Below are 17,166 nucleotides of genomic sequence, written 5' to 3'. Positions count from 1 at the left end.
TTTCTGCTTGGGTGCTTATTTATTCTACATCAACCATTTTTTTTCGTAATGTATTCAATAATAGTCCAAACAATCAAGTTTAGCTGCATTGTGCTTGTTTTTAGAATTAATAAAATGCAATAATTGTATAAATAAAGCTGCTTCTGCTCTCTTTTCGGTGTCATTTTCTCTCAGTATTTCCTCAGTGTTTTGTTGAATGAGTTCAATGGGTATTTTCATTCTTTGTGAATGAAATAAGTGCGTAAATGAGTGAGGTGAAGCACATACTTTCCTGCAGCATTTATTTACTAATCTATTAAACCTAAACCAGCTAATGAAGGTCTTCAGGCTCATTGAAAAGCTGCTCTAGGAAGGTAGACTACTCTAGATCTCCTGAAGTAGGGTGATGAAAAGTCAGAGAGGCAGGTCAGCCAAAGACTTGTCTGGGTAAAAACCACTTCTTTAACATGTAGGACAGACCCAGGTGAGTGAGATTTGTTTGGCTGCAGTAGGTTGTTAGGTGGAAGTATGTCTGATTAATCAATAAGGAGTGGTCTGTGTCGAATCCATTTCAAATGCACATAAAGATTTGTATTCAAGAAGCACAAGAATTCAAGTCCAGTCAGGTTAGTTAATATAAGACTTTGAGCAATATGCTTTATTGAACACCAGTAGTTTGCATGTAGGGTTATTTCATATATGTAGTTCAAAGCCTACAAGAAAAGATTGAATTTATATATTTATATATAACTTTTTTACAAATGCAGTCAAGAGTTCGTGTTCTGGAACAACAGTGGGCAATGTCAGTTTCAGATGGTGTACAAAGTTTAACATGCACAATATACAGTATCTAACAGGGAAAGTTACCTGTAATCATTTACAGTCTCAAACTGACCTCAAATTAGGTCTTGCCAGGAATGGAATGTGAGTCTTTTAATAAAAGATATTGCATTTTTAAAATCATTATTTAAACTAATTACATACAGACAAACTTTAAGCAAAATAACTTCTTCGATAACTTAGAAAATAATGAAAATGGTTCGCGTTCGTCGGGCAGTGAGAATGACGTGACTGGTTTGTACATACAGACAGACTCTCGTACAGGGAAAGCTGAGGTCATAGGAAGTTATGCCAGTTATATAAATAAAACGCATATGGAATAAAAACCCTGTAACCCCGCCCCCAGTAGCCACGCCCTGAACGAGGCCCGCCCATCAGTGGGAAAGCGGCCACTCCTGTGTCAGAGTCATTCCGTTTTCTCGATTTTACCGTCTTTCGTCTGTGGCTCGGTGGTTTTGCGCAGTGTTTTGTCCGAGTTGGAGTTGATCTGGTTGGTGTCCGGCGTTCCTGTGCTTTTATTGGCTGAGTGTTTCTCCAGGTAATTAAGCATTTCGCTGAGAATCGTTTGAAAGGTGCTAAGAGCCGCACAAATCGCCGGCGTACCGAATCCATGCGTGATCAGACTAAAAAAGATAATAAAAATGGTGATTAATAACAATACTTGCATAGCATATTCACCTTATTAATAACTTGAATGTGCAAGACTTTTTTTCAGTTTTCAGTTTTGCTGCTTGATATTGCAAACTTATCATATTATTTTAGTTTATAATTGTAATTATAAATGCAAATAGTTTTACAATTTACTGCACTTTTGTTACCTGTATCTGCTCATGAATCTGAAGTCTTATGGTTTTTTTTGCATAAGGTGGATGGATGTTTGCTCTATTTTCACATGCAGGGTTTCGGCTTTATACCTGAAGTGTGTTAGATGTCTCTGAATGTCCAAGTCCAGAATAGGTGTTGGTCTAGAGGAACCGAGCGGAGATCGATCCTGACTTAACAAATCCTGAAATTCCTTACAGATCTGCCTGCAGAGACACACAACCAATTCGAACAGTTACAAGGACACGTCTCCAAAATGCAAACCAAAGCAGCATTCCTCATAATTAATGCATAGAGAAGATTTAATGAGATCTTAGTTTTCATATGTTACACGCATGCAAACACGTATCCTTTTCTCCAGTCCTCAATAATAAAACCTCATTCTCTAAGGTGCATCTGATTTTAAGATAAGTTCTTATGTAGACATGCACTAGATCATGCAAATTTGATGCATATGAAGGTTTCATTTAGAAATGTATTATTTCAAGTTCAAATGTCTATCCAATTAAGTGGTATGCATAAACACATCTGGCTAAATGTAGTAAAGAACTGCTGTCTTACTTGGTGGCCAGCACCATTTTCTTGCGCGCGTTCTGTTCCTTTGGTTCCGTATGCTGGCGGGCGAGATGCTCCCCGACCGCTTTGGTGGGAAACTCTGTCTCACAGGTATAACCAAAGTCCCGAGCCAGATGGAGCGCTTCCCCTACACACACAGAGGAGGAAGATGAGGGATGAATGGAGCAGGGAAATGAGTTCAATCTCTAAATGCTGCCTAAAAAATTGCATAGATGTTGCATCAATCTGTCTCACACCATTCTAATTCTTAAACTCTTCCCTTGAGTAATAGAGATTTTGTCTGTAGACTAAAAATATTTCAGACTTTTTCTTTTATGCCAGAATAAATTTGTTTCAATCTTAATAAGAGCTCATCCACAACAAATATATAGAAACTAAACCAGATGCATCAATATCGACCTGTTGAATTGCAAAAATGCATTCAACAGGTCCTAAAAACTAGATATTAGATAAAATAGAACGAAAATATAAACAAGTTGCTCACATTTTGCATCATATTCTATCTCTGCTTCCTTTAAACAACTTCAACAAACCAAATTCATTAAACAAGTCATTGTACAATCATCCAGGATCAAATCAAGACCGTATTCAATGTCAGAAACAAAAGTACGCATATGAAAACAACCATGAACTTGATAAACAAGAGTCTGTATTATTTTAAAAAAGCACAAATGACTCCATACCTTCCACTAAAGAGGTCAACAGCGTGACGTTCGCCGCTTTCCTGCGGCCTGCTGGGAGATTAAGTCCCAACCGGTCCAGTTTCTCCCTGAGGCACCGACCGCCGTTCTTCGACTTGGCCCTGACCCACACAGATGGAGAAAGTCCATCAGCAACACACTTACATGCAACTGACATGTCACATTTCATATCCACTGTAGAGCCTTTGCTGCCGTCTTTTTTCCCCAAAAATGCTTTTAAATTATTAAACCTAAACTAACTAAAATGAGTCCTTACATTTTTTTTCAAAGGTGCAATTTAAAAAATATTTAGGACTAAGCATCACAATGCTTGTTTTGCCCATGCATCGGCTTCATTCATGCTATAATGTATATAAAGAGTAATCAAATATTTATTCAACAACCAATATTAAATTTTTCCTTTATACAGACTAAATTTCTGAATGTTTCTCTGTCGATTCTTTTGTTTTTGCAGGCGTTAATGAACCTGAGCTTTACCAGCATGTGTTGTCCTGTGATTAAAATGAGTGTGTGAGTGAATGTGTGTGTGTTTCTCCTCTCTTCTTGTCACTGTCCTCATTTCTGCTCTCCAGTCTGTGTCCCTCATCAATAATGGAACCTCAGCTTCACTGTTCTCATTCCCTCTCCATCTCTCTCTCTCACACATCCAGCCACATTCTCTTCTTTATCTCTGGATTAAGTGTCCAGGACTCCATGTCCCGTTTCATTTATCTCTTTCTGTCTTGCGTTTTGTTTTGCCAATGTACTAAATTTAAAAATGTAATTTATTTATATTAATACTCATATTTCAATGCCTTGAGAAATTATTTCGGTTTACTAAGTGTAAAACTGTGCTTCTCTTAGAAGTGGTTTTCTAAAGCCTTATTTGGTTCAGAACTGCATGTTTCCAGGTGCATTTCAAAATTTCAAACATGTGCATGAGTTTCATGTGTCTAAAGTTCATCTCTTACCTTCTTAAAATCCCACCGAGTAGTGAGGCATTGAGACACTCTGGAGGAGACAGACGACGTTTGACTTCAGCGATGGTGACTTTGTACTTTGAGGTAGAGCTGAGTAGAGAAAGTCTTCCTGGTACAGAGCAGAACAGGTCTGTAGGGTTCACTACACACGTGCCACCTGCATGTGCACAACAACAAACCACAACACGTCAAACCTTTGGAAATGACCGGCAACGGTGTTTGCATGTTCTGTTGGGGGCCGCAAATGAGAAAATCATCCATATGCAAGCTTTGGTAACTGAATAAAACTGCAAAGAAATCAGTTTAATATGATGCAAAATCATTCATAATGCTTTTTTATTCTGCAACTATTTTTAAAACCATGCATGCATTGAAGCTGCGCAGTTGTATATGAGTGGTCGACAACACACAACATGTCCGCGAGCTTGAAATGTATATGAATCTACAAACAAGCTTATGTATTGTAGGTAGTTTAAATTTTAAAACATTTTTTGCTTTCTATAATTCATTTCAATTGATCATGTGGTGTGACAAACGAGTGCAAATATTCCATGTAGTGCATACAACTTATTAAAAATGGCACTAAAATTTAAATAATTTTAAGTAGCTGTTTGATGTCAACCACCTGTGTGAATAATTCTGTTTTGTACATTAGTTTTTTGCACATCTAACTGCATATTAAATAGTATGCGTTTATTAATTAAGCACTGTATATGTCAGATCCATACCACACCTAGATCCATTGTAATGATCACAAGTTCAGATCGAGCTGCAATCAATGGCTCAGCTACCTTATTTAGCCAGGTGTGTGTATTTGTGTTTGAGTGTGTGAACGTGTGTGTTTCCTGAAGGAGTTTTCTGGCTAGCGGGCCTCTAACCTGCTCCTCATCAGTCACCCTAAAGCGCTCTGACAAACCCAAGATCTCTGCTAGCATGCAAGTTCACTTCACATTAATTCCACCCAAAATGTTTTGATTCAAAGTAGTTTGTATTTTATGTTGCCAAGGGCAATTGAAAAAGAGCTATTGCCGGTAGTCTGGTCGCGCGCGCCGGGCCCAGAGGCGATAGCGGGTATTTAAGCGCGAGGGAGAGTAGCCCGAGGCAGCGCGCGAGCGATCACAAAGCGAATCAAGCGCTTTTTGCGAGTTTGCCACGAAAATTAAAGAAAAAAAGACATAGGCCAAATGTCATTCTGTTTCTATTTCAACTGTAGCGGTGGTGTGTGTTTACGGCGCGCGCCTCACGCTCATCACCAAAAACACACACATAGGCGCGCGCGCCCGGCACAGCGAGACAACGGTGCGGTGTGCGCGTGCGCGCGCGTGTAAAGGCGGGGTGAAGCTTGATAAAATTCCTGAAAGCTAAGAGAGGGATAATCATGATTAAAACACAGACGACATTTCTAAGTAGGATCCTCGTTTCTTGACTGATTTCTTTTGAAAAAGGTTATCTGAATATTCAACGAAGCCAAAGCTACAGTCAGTGTGAACAACATTAATATGATCTCCACTGAATTTGGAGCCGCGCGGCATTAACATATCAAAGCGTGCGCCCGAGGCGCGAGAAGCTATCGATACCGGAGCGCGAGGTAAAGCAATGATTATTGGTTGTGATGGTTGGAGCGGCGGAGCTCGCGGCTAAATCCTGCACACCATTAACTGGAAGTGATGGCGAGCCCAACACCTAGACAGAGTTTATTAAAAATTAAGCGCCCGAGACACAGCTCGCTTTATGGCAAACTCCACACGTGCGTCGATCCGCTGCTGCTTTGAAGAGACAGACAAAGATGCGACTGATATTAAGAAAATATTAAGAAACGCGGAACACGATTCGATTCATCCGCGCAAGACTCGCGGTTTTACAAAATACTGAAATTCTTCTGAGATTATCTTGAACGACTCTCAGTGGAGAATGACCTAGAGAAACGTAGGCTATGTTTTATCGGGGTTTGAACTTCTGAAAAATATATAGTCCCCAATTATGCAGTCTCTGAATAAGTAATCCATTTTCTCTGAATTGCGACGTCAGATAGTAAACATGCTTTGAGACAAAAGATAACATTAATTTCAACACATTTTAAAAGAAATATGAACGTCTAGGACAACATAAATAAGCATTTTGAAAATCCGAGATTTGCCTTTTCAGATACGTTAAAATGAATTTGCACCTTTTTACTTGAGGGAAAAAAATGTTGCATCAAATATGTAAATACAATATGTATTTAATGAAGCTAATTTCATTGAATTTTTTTTTCTCCAAACGATAGGCTACTGAAATGTTTATTATTTCTTTGTTGCATTTATTTTTTTATGTCTCTTTCAGCAACAGTAATAATTTAACAGTCTAACAATGAAAGCATTAGGCCTGCTGATTGACATTCACATTAATGCACATTAATTAAGGAAAGACACAAATTTTAAAATATTCCAAAGAAATTATTTCCCTATAATTTTTATTAAAATATTACTGTTAGTTTTCGGTTTTAAAACAATATTTTTGGATTCATAAATTAATAAAACCAACGCTGATTTATAGTATCTTTAAATGACAAAGGCTAAAATGCTTATGCTAAAATATAAAACTTTGTGCTTGTCACTGGAAAGCAGTACGTGTAGGCTATTAAATATACCCCCCCCCCCCAAAAAAATAGTCTCCTGTAATTCTACAGTAAGAATTCAAATCATAGTGAAAATATAATTAGAAATAAATAAAAAATAAAAACACCTTATAAAATAAATTAAATGAGTGTGTTTCTGTTGCTCTCTGTTTATAATATGGGTGTGTTGTGACCTTACCTCTCCGAATCACTCCACCTTGTCCATTTAACACGAGTCCGCACTGCGCGTCTACAGATCCCTAGACACATATACAAACATATATGAACTTCATTATCAATAATAAACTAATCTTATATATGGTGATGATCAGTATTTAGGTTTTGACGAGGCATGTGACATATTAAACAGACCACGTGGTTACAGGTAGCTAAGGTGCAAGGGTAACGGAACCTGTTACATTATGATGTCAAACCAACAGATTATTTTGCTTTCTCTTATCAGTGATGTCATCAGCCAAAGGAACACTGGATGGCATCAAAAGAAAAGAGTTAATCCGTCTCACGAGACACGACCAGTCTGGAGGCCAAGTCAGACACACAGTCTAAAAAAAATAAAACATTCACCCGCTCACATCCATACTGGCGTGCTCTTATAAACCTTTAACAAACTCATGCTCTATTTTTCCCCCCGCAGTTAAAGTGATTATAAAATCAATATACAAACCCTTCGGATCAGGCATAAATTACGCGTGTGCGTGTTAAAGGTGCGGCAGCTTCTATTGTTCCGCGTGCCAAATCTGTTTAGCGGCTCAAAGATGCGCTTGTGCGCACGAGACTGACCGCATCTGTTCCGCGGCCTTCACCGAGTGCACGATTTCATTCAGCACCAAAGAAAGGTCCAAAACCTTTTCACGAGACGTATGTGTTGCTTTCTGTGTTTTTGTGTCCGTTCTCATGTGGCCCTTTTTGTGTGTGTGTGTGCGTGCATGTGCAGAATGTTCCTGAACACGCGACAGCAATAATAAAATGAGACTTCACGATTTTTATTTTCTTTTTTTGTAGAAAACAAAACACGTCTAAACTTTGTAATATTGTTATCAGTTTTTCTGAAGCTATTAATTCAAAAGTGTACAATATGATAAAAAATCATATGATAAATAATATACTACAAAATTGCATCTCTGCTAAAATAGCTTAAAACAGTTTACGAATGTTTTCTGACGAATTATGCTATTGCAAAATATACAAAATATGAATAATAGAAGACGACTATATTGGTTATGTTATTTTTTCATATTATTTAAACAGGCCCTGTAAAACATAATTAACACTTATTTATTTTTTATTATTAGTCAAAGCAATACAAATGTTTACATTTACTACATTTTTTATATTATTAGTTATCCTGTTGGTACTGTATTTATCTAATCTTTATAAGAAATCATTTCTATTAATTCTATAAATTGGATTACGTCGATGTTATCATTTAAATACTCTATAATAATTTTATTTCAGTAATAAATAATGTAATCTGCTAGCTAAAAAATGTTCTCTTAAAAGCAGTACATTTTATCTACTTAATTTCACTGTCGCACTGAAAGATTAAAAGGATTGTATAATTATTTTGATTTCTAACATATTTTTGACTCACCGGTTAAACTTGAGCTGTTTCAGATGTCTGTGCATAAATAACCAGTTGATTGACATTAAGTCCTAAATTGGATAAACTACGGTGCTCTACTGCGGAGGATTTGCCTTTTGTTCGCACTTTTTCAAGCCCTTAATCCGCCTTTTAACGGAGGAAAAAGAAACAGCGCCTTTACAGCAGCGAGGCCCGACATACGCGCAGCCGAATTCAGACTTCTCAATATTCACTATATTAAATATGTAAAATCCACCAGCTAAATCAACTGAAAAAACTGTGCTTCCCAGCGTTTCGAAATATAGGTTAAAAAAGTCTTATTTCACATGTTGGGAAATAACGCATTTCGAAATATAGAAATGTGTTATTTTCCCCCGCGTGTTTCACTTTATTTTAATTAGTTATTTTGAAATTCTAATGCATTTTCGTTATTAAATTAATTTGGTGTGCGAAAAGAAGCAATCGCTCGGCCTCGATTTTTCTCTTTCAGTCTCTCCTGACGTCTAAGGTTTTTTTTGTCGAAGCCCTCGGGCAATCATTTCTTCTGTTCGGGCAGTGAAAGTGACTATGCAGCATCCCCGAAGACGTCAACTTCTCTGCAGCCTGCGCGCGTGTGAGACGGTGGTGACACGTTGAGTGTGTGTATTTTGTGCTTGAACGGTAGAAATACCGGTGAGGTGTACCTGTAGGTCATCGGCCCCCGGTGGCGGCAGCCCCAGACCCGCCCCGGGCAGCAGTCTTTGCTCGGGGTGCATGCCGTACTGAGAGCCGTGGCTCATGATTGACAGGTCATGCCTGCGGTACGCGTCCAGACAGCCCAGTTCCCGCCGCTGCTCGTCCAGGCACGAGGACTTGAGCGCGCGGGCGTTGTGAAGGTTGATGAAGTCCGCCGGCTCGCCGTGATGGAGCTGCTGGTAATACTGCTGCGAGTGATGGAGAGAGTTTAACGAGTACGCATCCGGGTTCACGGCCGGGTGGCTGTGCTGGAACTCGTAGTGGAAGGACTGGTGGTGTAAGGGCGTGTACTGGTGGTTCGTGGGAAAATACGGGGAGGCAAAATCGGTTCCGGTAGCTGGGTATGTAAGCGGAGACGATGAAGAGTAAGCGACAGACGAGTTGGCCACAGATTCCAAGCATCCGAGTTGCATCAAACGGTAGCTGTTTGATCCGTCGTGACGTATCTGTGCGGGGAAAAAAAGGGAAAAATATGAGGGATGTCATTTACACGCGCTCGCAGCGATCCGCGCGCATTTCTCACGCGGCGGAAACTCAAACCTTCCCCAAACACACAAACACACACAGCAGCTCAAAGTGTCTTTAGAAAAGTACCTGACGGCGATGTCATCTCTCCGTGCCTGGGAGGGAGTGCGTGAAACACACTGCAAACTGCTCCACGAGCTCACAGCGTTTTTTTTCCCTCCCTCACTTGTCTATCATTTGCCGCGGAGTGTTATTATTTGACTGTATTTTTATTACTACATCCGTGCAAACGCTATTAAAAGCTGTTTTGTGCCAGCAGTCTACGGCCGTTTCACCTCAGGTAAGCACAAGACGAGAGTCTTGCCTAGTAATAATTATTATGACATATAGGCTATAAAAAGAACGAGCAAACGGTTCCAATCACGACAGAGACTTTTACATGAACTCTAGAGAGACATATTCCTCACGAAAAAAAATAAAAAATAAAATAAAAAACTAATAGTAAAAGCCATTTTCACTAGAAACTAACACATGGTATTTCTCCTCGCCTTGCAGTAAACTCCCCTCAGAAGTCTTAACTTCATTCCGCTGTGCTAAGTGATCGTAATTTCCCTCCATGCCATGCTACGCTAAATGAAATGAAATTATACGATTTTTGTGAGGTGATAAGAAATGAATTTAAATACCTCCGCGTCGTGCACCAGTCCCGGAAATGTGGCTGACATTCTCGCGATCCAATAACCCGATTTCCTCGCGCTGTTGGACGAATAAGAAAACAATCCCCAAAATAGCGCGTGAAAATGAAATTCACCTCGCGCGGTCGGTAAAAGCGGCTGAAATGCCTCCCCTCTGCACAAAGCGCTCCCTGGCTCGGATTTTGTACTTGCTGGGTATTTCTCCGGCTGATGTCGTAGGTCCCTTGGTAATATAGAAGTTTTGAAAATTAAGCATCAGCATTGAGGAAAGGGAGGACAATAGAGAGAGCAGCCTCATCCCTGGAGACACGGAATAAATATTGTATCTTCGCCTAATAAGGAACCAAGTGCGCTTTCAACATTTTTGATGATTTTTGTGGACATTTCTTTAAGGTCGTTTGTGCTTTCTTTAGCAGGGCCAGTTTTATTTGTCTCTGTTTTCCTCGCGGCTTTACCATTTACCTGCTTTTTGGATTTTTTTCAGCAGCACGTAAGTTTAACTCGGTGTATTGTGTTACTGTAATTTGGATTGCACGATTAAACGTTTTGTTTTATTTCACTGCTTCACAGTGTGGTCTTAATCTGTTTTTATCAAATATTTTAATTTAACTGAATGAGAGACACTTGCATGGAAGCAGAATTAATTGCAGATATGCTATAACGAATATTTCCCTTTTCACGTTTTCTTATTTATCATCACACAATGCATTTTTAAATAATTTTAATCGAACAATTCGTTTGGAAATAATGTTGCACAAAAACATTAAACAGCAGAAGAATATTAAATCTACGAAATATTTAAAGACTGTTTTAATACCACGGAATGCAAATAGCCTATTTATACCACTTTATCGTCCGCTATATATACAATAATTCGACCACTTTATTATTTAATTCATTTAGTAGCCTGTTTTAGATACTTTAATATAGTAGAGAGTTTAGTAATGGCTTTTAACCAAATCAGTGATGCACGGTCAGTTTTGATTCAGTTTAATTATCTTGCAGCCAATCCAATCAACATTTATTGTTTCTGTTCTGTTCACCGCTAACCGAACCGGGACAGTGACGGTCTGACCCACGCTGGAAGTGTTTTGTGCACGTTTAGGATGATGAGTGGGGCGCGCGTGGGGGGGTCATCGCTCAAATCAGCCTGTCGGTCAAATTTACGCTTTAAGAGCCACACAGGTGCATGAAAAGACTTGGACACCCGTTTTACCAATAGCATGTTTTATATATATATATATATATATATACATATATATATATATATATATATATAGGCTATATATATATATATATATATTAATAGCTATATATATATTGTTCCTAGGAAAATAAAACCTCTAATGACGTTTAACATTTTCTGTTCATGTGCAGATGTGTGTGTTTAAGTCAGTCCCAGTCATTGGCCTGGATGTCTCCTCCCTCCCCAGCAGCAAAATGCTCGAGTCCTTAGGTTTTTGCTTCTTGGAGAGCTTTGGCAGTTTTTAAGTGTTTAAAAAGCTGATGCTCCCCTTATTTAACCTAAATTACCGCCATCACCGCGGGCTCGCGCCCTCGTGCATGAGAAGGGCGGACGGAGACGCCTCGAGCACCCGGTGTCTCGCGTAAAGGGAGGATCCTCTCACAAACATACACATATACTACTGACGTATTCCGCTTCATAAATGTTTTACGCGCAAAACTACGTGAGAGAAGGGAAGCCTCATTTTATTTTCACTTAATGGGCGAGCTAAAACGACTGATGTTATTTTAAGTAGACATTATTGAGCAGGCCTACATCATTGGCTCTTTCTCTCTCTGTTTTTCTGGCAAACTAAACAGAAAGGAAAGAAACGGAAATATATGATCCTTGAAGAACCATCACCGGGATGCATTCAGATTAACACTGCACAATGTAGCCTAAGATAATAAAATCTAAGCGAATATAGCCAAATATTCTTGTGTAGTCTGCGAGAGCTCGCGGGATTGAGCGAAGCACCAGTTGCACGGTAGACGGTCTTAATAGGGCTTAACGCGCAAAGCAGCGGATGCACATATGCACGCTATACCGGTCAGGGCTCGAGTCCATCTGTTCGGTCTAGATGCTCCTCGAGATGGTTCCACCGCGTAAATCCGCCACCAATCCATGGAACATTACAAATAAAAATAACAGATGCAAAATGAAACTTTCGAGGAGGTGTCCATCCCAGTGTAGATTGACCCAGAGTTGACTGTAATTGATTTAACATTGGATTAAAAGCGTCGCAAACTGTGACTGGCAGCTGGCTGCCACCAGATCATAAGAAATGTCATTTGGAGCAGCAACAATCATAAACTAAGGCAAATATGCTGGTGACTCCTAAAACCTGAATTAATTTGGAACCATATCAACATACAAGATCGAAATGTTTTGGCCGACACTCAAACGTTTAAAGAAAGTTACAACAGGCTAACCAATACAGTTTGAAAGATGTGTAAACATGGTAAATTTATCCAACTGTAGAGTTAGTCATTTTGCAATTTAACGATGGCTGATTTATGAGCAGTTCAGCATGGAAGCTGTTATTATCAGAAACTAATCCTTCAAACATTATTTTTAACCACATTTGTTAATAACCACCACTGGTGATTAAAAACAAACTTTCTTGAAAAAAAATCGACGCTCTTAAAAAGTTTGCTCGAGCGTTGCTCTTTTTTTCTAAACAAAGTTTGATACCAGTTATCAAACCTCTAAAATTTTGACTGCTATAAATATAGAGTGAATCTAAAATAGCCTATATAGGACAGTGATAGAGAAAATAAAAACGTTTTAATTCAACTTAAGTTCAAACACTTTACACTGAGAATATTGTTTGTTTTACATTGTGTAGTAGTCTATTTGACAAGTGGCCATATGAAGTTCATCTAGTTGAGGATGTGAGTGAAGGTCAATATGGTGTCGGCGTCCGTTGAGTAACGGCTCTCTACACTGTTAAACACGAAATAAGGTGTTTACGAGATAATTATAATTACAAAGCATGCAGTTCTCATCGATGTGACCTACATTTACCACACACACACACACACACACACACACACACACACACACACACACACACACACACACACACACACGTAGTTTTATATGCTAATAGATTTGGAGGGGGAGGGGCGCAGCGTCAGTTTCAGCGCGTGGTGTTTGGCGTATTTAATGAAGTGCACTAAATTAATTTTCTCTGTTGGGAAAATTTTTGGTTAATTTCATTAGATGTTTAAAAGGGTAAATTGATACATATATAACAAATTTCACAGTTAATGCCATTAAAAGTTGTAAAAAGACAATATGATTAGATATTTTCCTCAAAAAAAAAGAAAAAAAAAGATAAAAACAACATGATGTTCGGTCCTTTTCGTTACCTTCCAAAGGACAATCAATAAATGGTTGGTGAAAGACTCCAATCACAGAAACTGTTGATCAAAAACGTACGAAAGTATTTAAACTTACACTGAACAGTTTCTCTCCCTTCTCCTACCAAAAAATCAGTGTCAAAAAATCAGCCACATGTAATATCTTGACAAAATGACCAACTGCAAATTCATTTCGCCCAGTAAACAAACACCACTGACCGCCAGTATATTATTTTTCCTTGAGTGAACTAAGCTGAATCTTAAAAATTAATTTAAATCTATACACGTGCCAGATGCGCGCAAAATGAGCGTTAATTAAAAGAACAATCTGCCAAAATAACGGTAGAGCGCGGACACACGCATGCGCGCACACACACAAACTAAAACTCACAAAACCGTAATGAAGGCCTCACAATTGTTTTCACAGGCTAATATAAAATTTATAAAAAATAATAATGAGAAAAATTCACATAGCTAATGTAGGCTACATAAAGTTCGTTAAAAATTGGCCTACTAATATTCAGTTAGGCTACAGAAAAGACCTGTCTAGAAGCATTATTTTTAATTGAACTTGGAATTTCTGACAAATTAAAGGAATAAACTGTACATAGGCCTACAGCATCTGCTGGTTGACACGGTCTTTAACTTCTGTCATCGTTTGTTTCCGTTTAATTTCTTCATTAGTTCCGAGTCAAAACTTCTGGATGCAATGCTCAGTGGGTTTATAGCAATGTAAAGCTTTAACATCATTCCAGCACTGTACAGTAACCACAATAGTGCTGAGATAATTTTAAATTTAAAAGCACTTACTAATGTGCTAAAATGGGATTAATCTCAAAAAAAAAAAAAAAAAAAAAAAAACTCAACCTGTAGAGGGCAGTTTGTGGAGTTCACCATCAAAAGTCATATTTAACTCCATTTTGGGCATGAAAATGGATCAATACTCCATTATGTTCACCAGAGGCAGCTCTACACAGTGAGGAAAACACCCTTATAATAAATTAACAGCCTCCTTTCATGTTCTGTGTGCTTTTTTTAGTGACTGAATATGTAGTTTGATTTTTAATCCAGCCCAGTTTAATCCAATTTCACCTAATCTAGATTATCTGTCATTACTAGCCTACTCATCCATTTTAGCAGAGGCTATTCAACAAGCTTATTCAACAAGATGACAAAAATGATCAATTAAAAAGTTAGTTGTTGTTTAGTTGGATAGCTAAATTTATAATCCATCCTACAGTTATCATTGGAGTTACTTAGTTACCCATGTCTTGACTGACAGCTCTCATGTTGCCATGTTGAGAGGAATCGGGAGTAAGTGCACAGGCGTTGTGTGTGAACGTCATGTTACTGTAGTTCTAGACTAAACATGAACATGTATTTACTCATCTCACCTGCACAAAAACAGATTCAGTATTACTCAAAATGAATAAAAACAGTCCAAGGCAAACTCAGAATATTATACAAACCTGCAATAATTAAATATGTTAAATAAGACAAATATAAATTATGTATTAATCCCATTTTATGAACCAATGTCTTCGACCTTCGATGATCCAACTTAACCATACTAAGAAAAAATTACACATTTGGGTTTCATTTTTGTTATTGCTGAATAGCGTTGAACTTTCTTCTGCTGCATCATATTCTTCATGCAATTTGTTTGAGCTGCGCCCTCTACTGTACAGACATTAATTAAAATTTCATTAAGCCTGAGGCATATTCTCATTTCATTTTTGTTGTGAAAAGGGCTTTTACATTTGTAAAATATTTTTTTAATATACAAAGAACAAACAAGCAGGCCCTGCCCAGATTTAAAAAGTAACTCAAAAGTAACATAACACATTAGTTTCCATAAAAAGTAATTATTTACCTTTTTTAGGGAGTAAAGCAATATTGTAATGCATTACGCCTTTCAAAAGTACATTTCCTCAACACTGTTCACTACTAATCATGATAGCACAGCCAAAATGCTCATGTGTCTATCAGTATGACCATTAACATAAATGAACTTGTTAAGGTCAAAGATCTCCTCTCTACTACATTCTATGTGTTTAGCTTCTATCTGTCTCGAAACCGCTGAGATCTGATTCAATGGCAACACCATTTTTATTGCAATCCAATTAGAACAGATAAAATTTTCATGTGGTGTTGCACATTCATATGTCAATGACGTTTTATTTGAGAGTAAATAGCATGCTACCTTAAATAAATAGGCTAAGTTAACTTGGTGACTACTGCAGCCTGCCCTCTCGAGCACACATTATTTAGTGCAAATCCATCAGTATTCATTCACAAAACAGTGTGAGTCTACAAAAACATGTTGGAACACAACAAGATGTTGGTTCTTTGAATGCATGTAAATGCACAGTGTGTGTGTGTGTGTGTGTGTGTGTGTGTGTGTGTGTGTGTGTGTGTGTGTGTGTGTGTGTGTGTGTGTGTGTGTGTGTGTTAGAGTGAGTGTCAGAGACCCTGAGGCCTGTACCAGAGGGCGGGATTAGATGTTAACTTCGTTCAGCACAAAATGGATTCCGATATCAGATAGAGCAGGGCAAGAGGTGTATCTCTTTCTCTCTTGCTCACACACAAACAATCTCCTTCTCACTCACACACTCGCTCTATCTCTCTCCCACTCTCTTATACATCCCGACTTCTGCTCTTTGATCGTGTAATTCCTTTGTAATCTGTTAAACGAGGTCGTTTTGTTTATGGATATGAGCTTAATCAGAAGGCAAAACAAGAGAAAATCACTTATACGACTGCACAAAAATACTCAGAGAAGGAGACAGGCTCGGAAATCATAAATATTGGTAACTGTGGCATCTTCTAGGCAGGAAAGCTCTAATCAGAGAGAGTTAGATGGTCAAAGGCTTAAACAAAAGTTTTACTCAAAATGATTTGGGTTTTGAACAATCTCCCGAAGTTTATTTGCGATTGGCACTGAGCAACAATCACTTGAAACATTTGTAAAATCCTTCCTGAAACACGTGGACACACGGTCAGGAATGGAAAGAAAGATGCAACAAAAAAGGCAGATAAACAGACTGACGGTCGGCCAAGGAACGTTCTGAACATACTAAGCAGTTCTGACGAAAGAGAGGAAAGAGAAGTGATGCTATTGACTTCCTGGAGCTGAAGTAAATGAGGTTCAGCAGCAGTTCTGAGAAACGCCGGCTTGAATAAAACCTTCACTAGAAAAAAAAAAAAAAAGAAAAAAAAAAAGAAAAACGCAGCTGCCCAGAGAGGATGGAAAATTTGAGCCGCAGTAGCCTCAGCTCACTAATGGTCCAGTGCGGAAATTACACATTTACTTCATTTTACAGTTATTCATTTATCCAAAACAAGCAAAAGTGATTAATCCAAGGAAGAAATAGTAATGTTTAGCTTAAAATGTGGTGCTTAACCTCATTAAGTAAGAAGACTGTATGTGTGTCCTGACAAATGTTCTATAAAACTCAAACTAATGCAGGAAAACATCTCAGATACAAAACTATCACTAAGCCCCATCACATGGACACACCCACCCGTTTGATTGACTGACAAAGAGTTCGTCCAATCAGAGCGTCCGTTTTATCGGCATGAGGAGCACTGCACAGCTGGAGCAACAGCACCAGGGAAGACGTGCTCAGAAATTAATCGTGCTTTTGATCTATCAGTCATAATGAGAACAACACTCGTTTCAAAACACACACTCCGAGCTGCGCACATACTCAAAAATACACCAAATACACTACCTGCACTCCCAAAAACACACACACACTAAGAACCTGTTCAAAGGAAAGCAAAGAAATAAACAAAGGAGAGAAGGCAACCCCTCCTCTCCTCC

At 38.5% G+C, this 17,166-nt stretch overlaps 1 protein-coding gene across 2 annotated transcripts; it reads right to left on the bottom strand.

The window, feature by feature from the left end:
- Window positions 1-631: 631 nt before the first annotated feature.
- Window positions 632-10,279, bottom strand: tfap2d (transcription factor AP-2 delta (activating enhancer binding protein 2 delta)). Of its 2 annotated transcripts, none has more exons than XM_042747029.1 (8): window positions 9,963-10,279; window positions 8,760-9,257; window positions 6,673-6,733; window positions 3,869-4,034; window positions 2,901-3,019; window positions 2,203-2,344; window positions 1,734-1,847; window positions 632-1,442 (listed from the first exon to the last, which is right to left on the bottom strand). In XM_042747029.1, exons 1-8 carry the CDS (start codon window positions 9,999-10,001, stop codon window positions 1,226-1,228), a joined length of 1,356 nt encoding a protein of 451 aa, XP_042602963.1. In that variant the 5' UTR covers window positions 10,002-10,279; the 3' UTR covers window positions 632-1,225. The 2 variants fall into 2 exon arrangements, with proteins under 2 accessions (XP_042602963.1, XP_042602964.1); XM_042747030.1 differs by lacking the exon at window positions 9,963-10,279 and adding an exon at window positions 9,406-9,908.
- Between the last annotated feature and the right edge of the window lie 6,887 nt (window positions 10,280-17,166).

This window comes from Cyprinus carpio, chromosome B20 (assembly GCF_018340385.1).
Source record: "Cyprinus carpio isolate SPL01 chromosome B20, ASM1834038v1, whole genome shotgun sequence".
Taxonomy (NCBI): domain Eukaryota; kingdom Metazoa; phylum Chordata; class Actinopteri; order Cypriniformes; family Cyprinidae; genus Cyprinus; species Cyprinus carpio.
The sequence above is the reverse complement of the archived record's forward strand: the minus strand, read 5'-3'. Positions and strand labels throughout refer to the sequence as shown.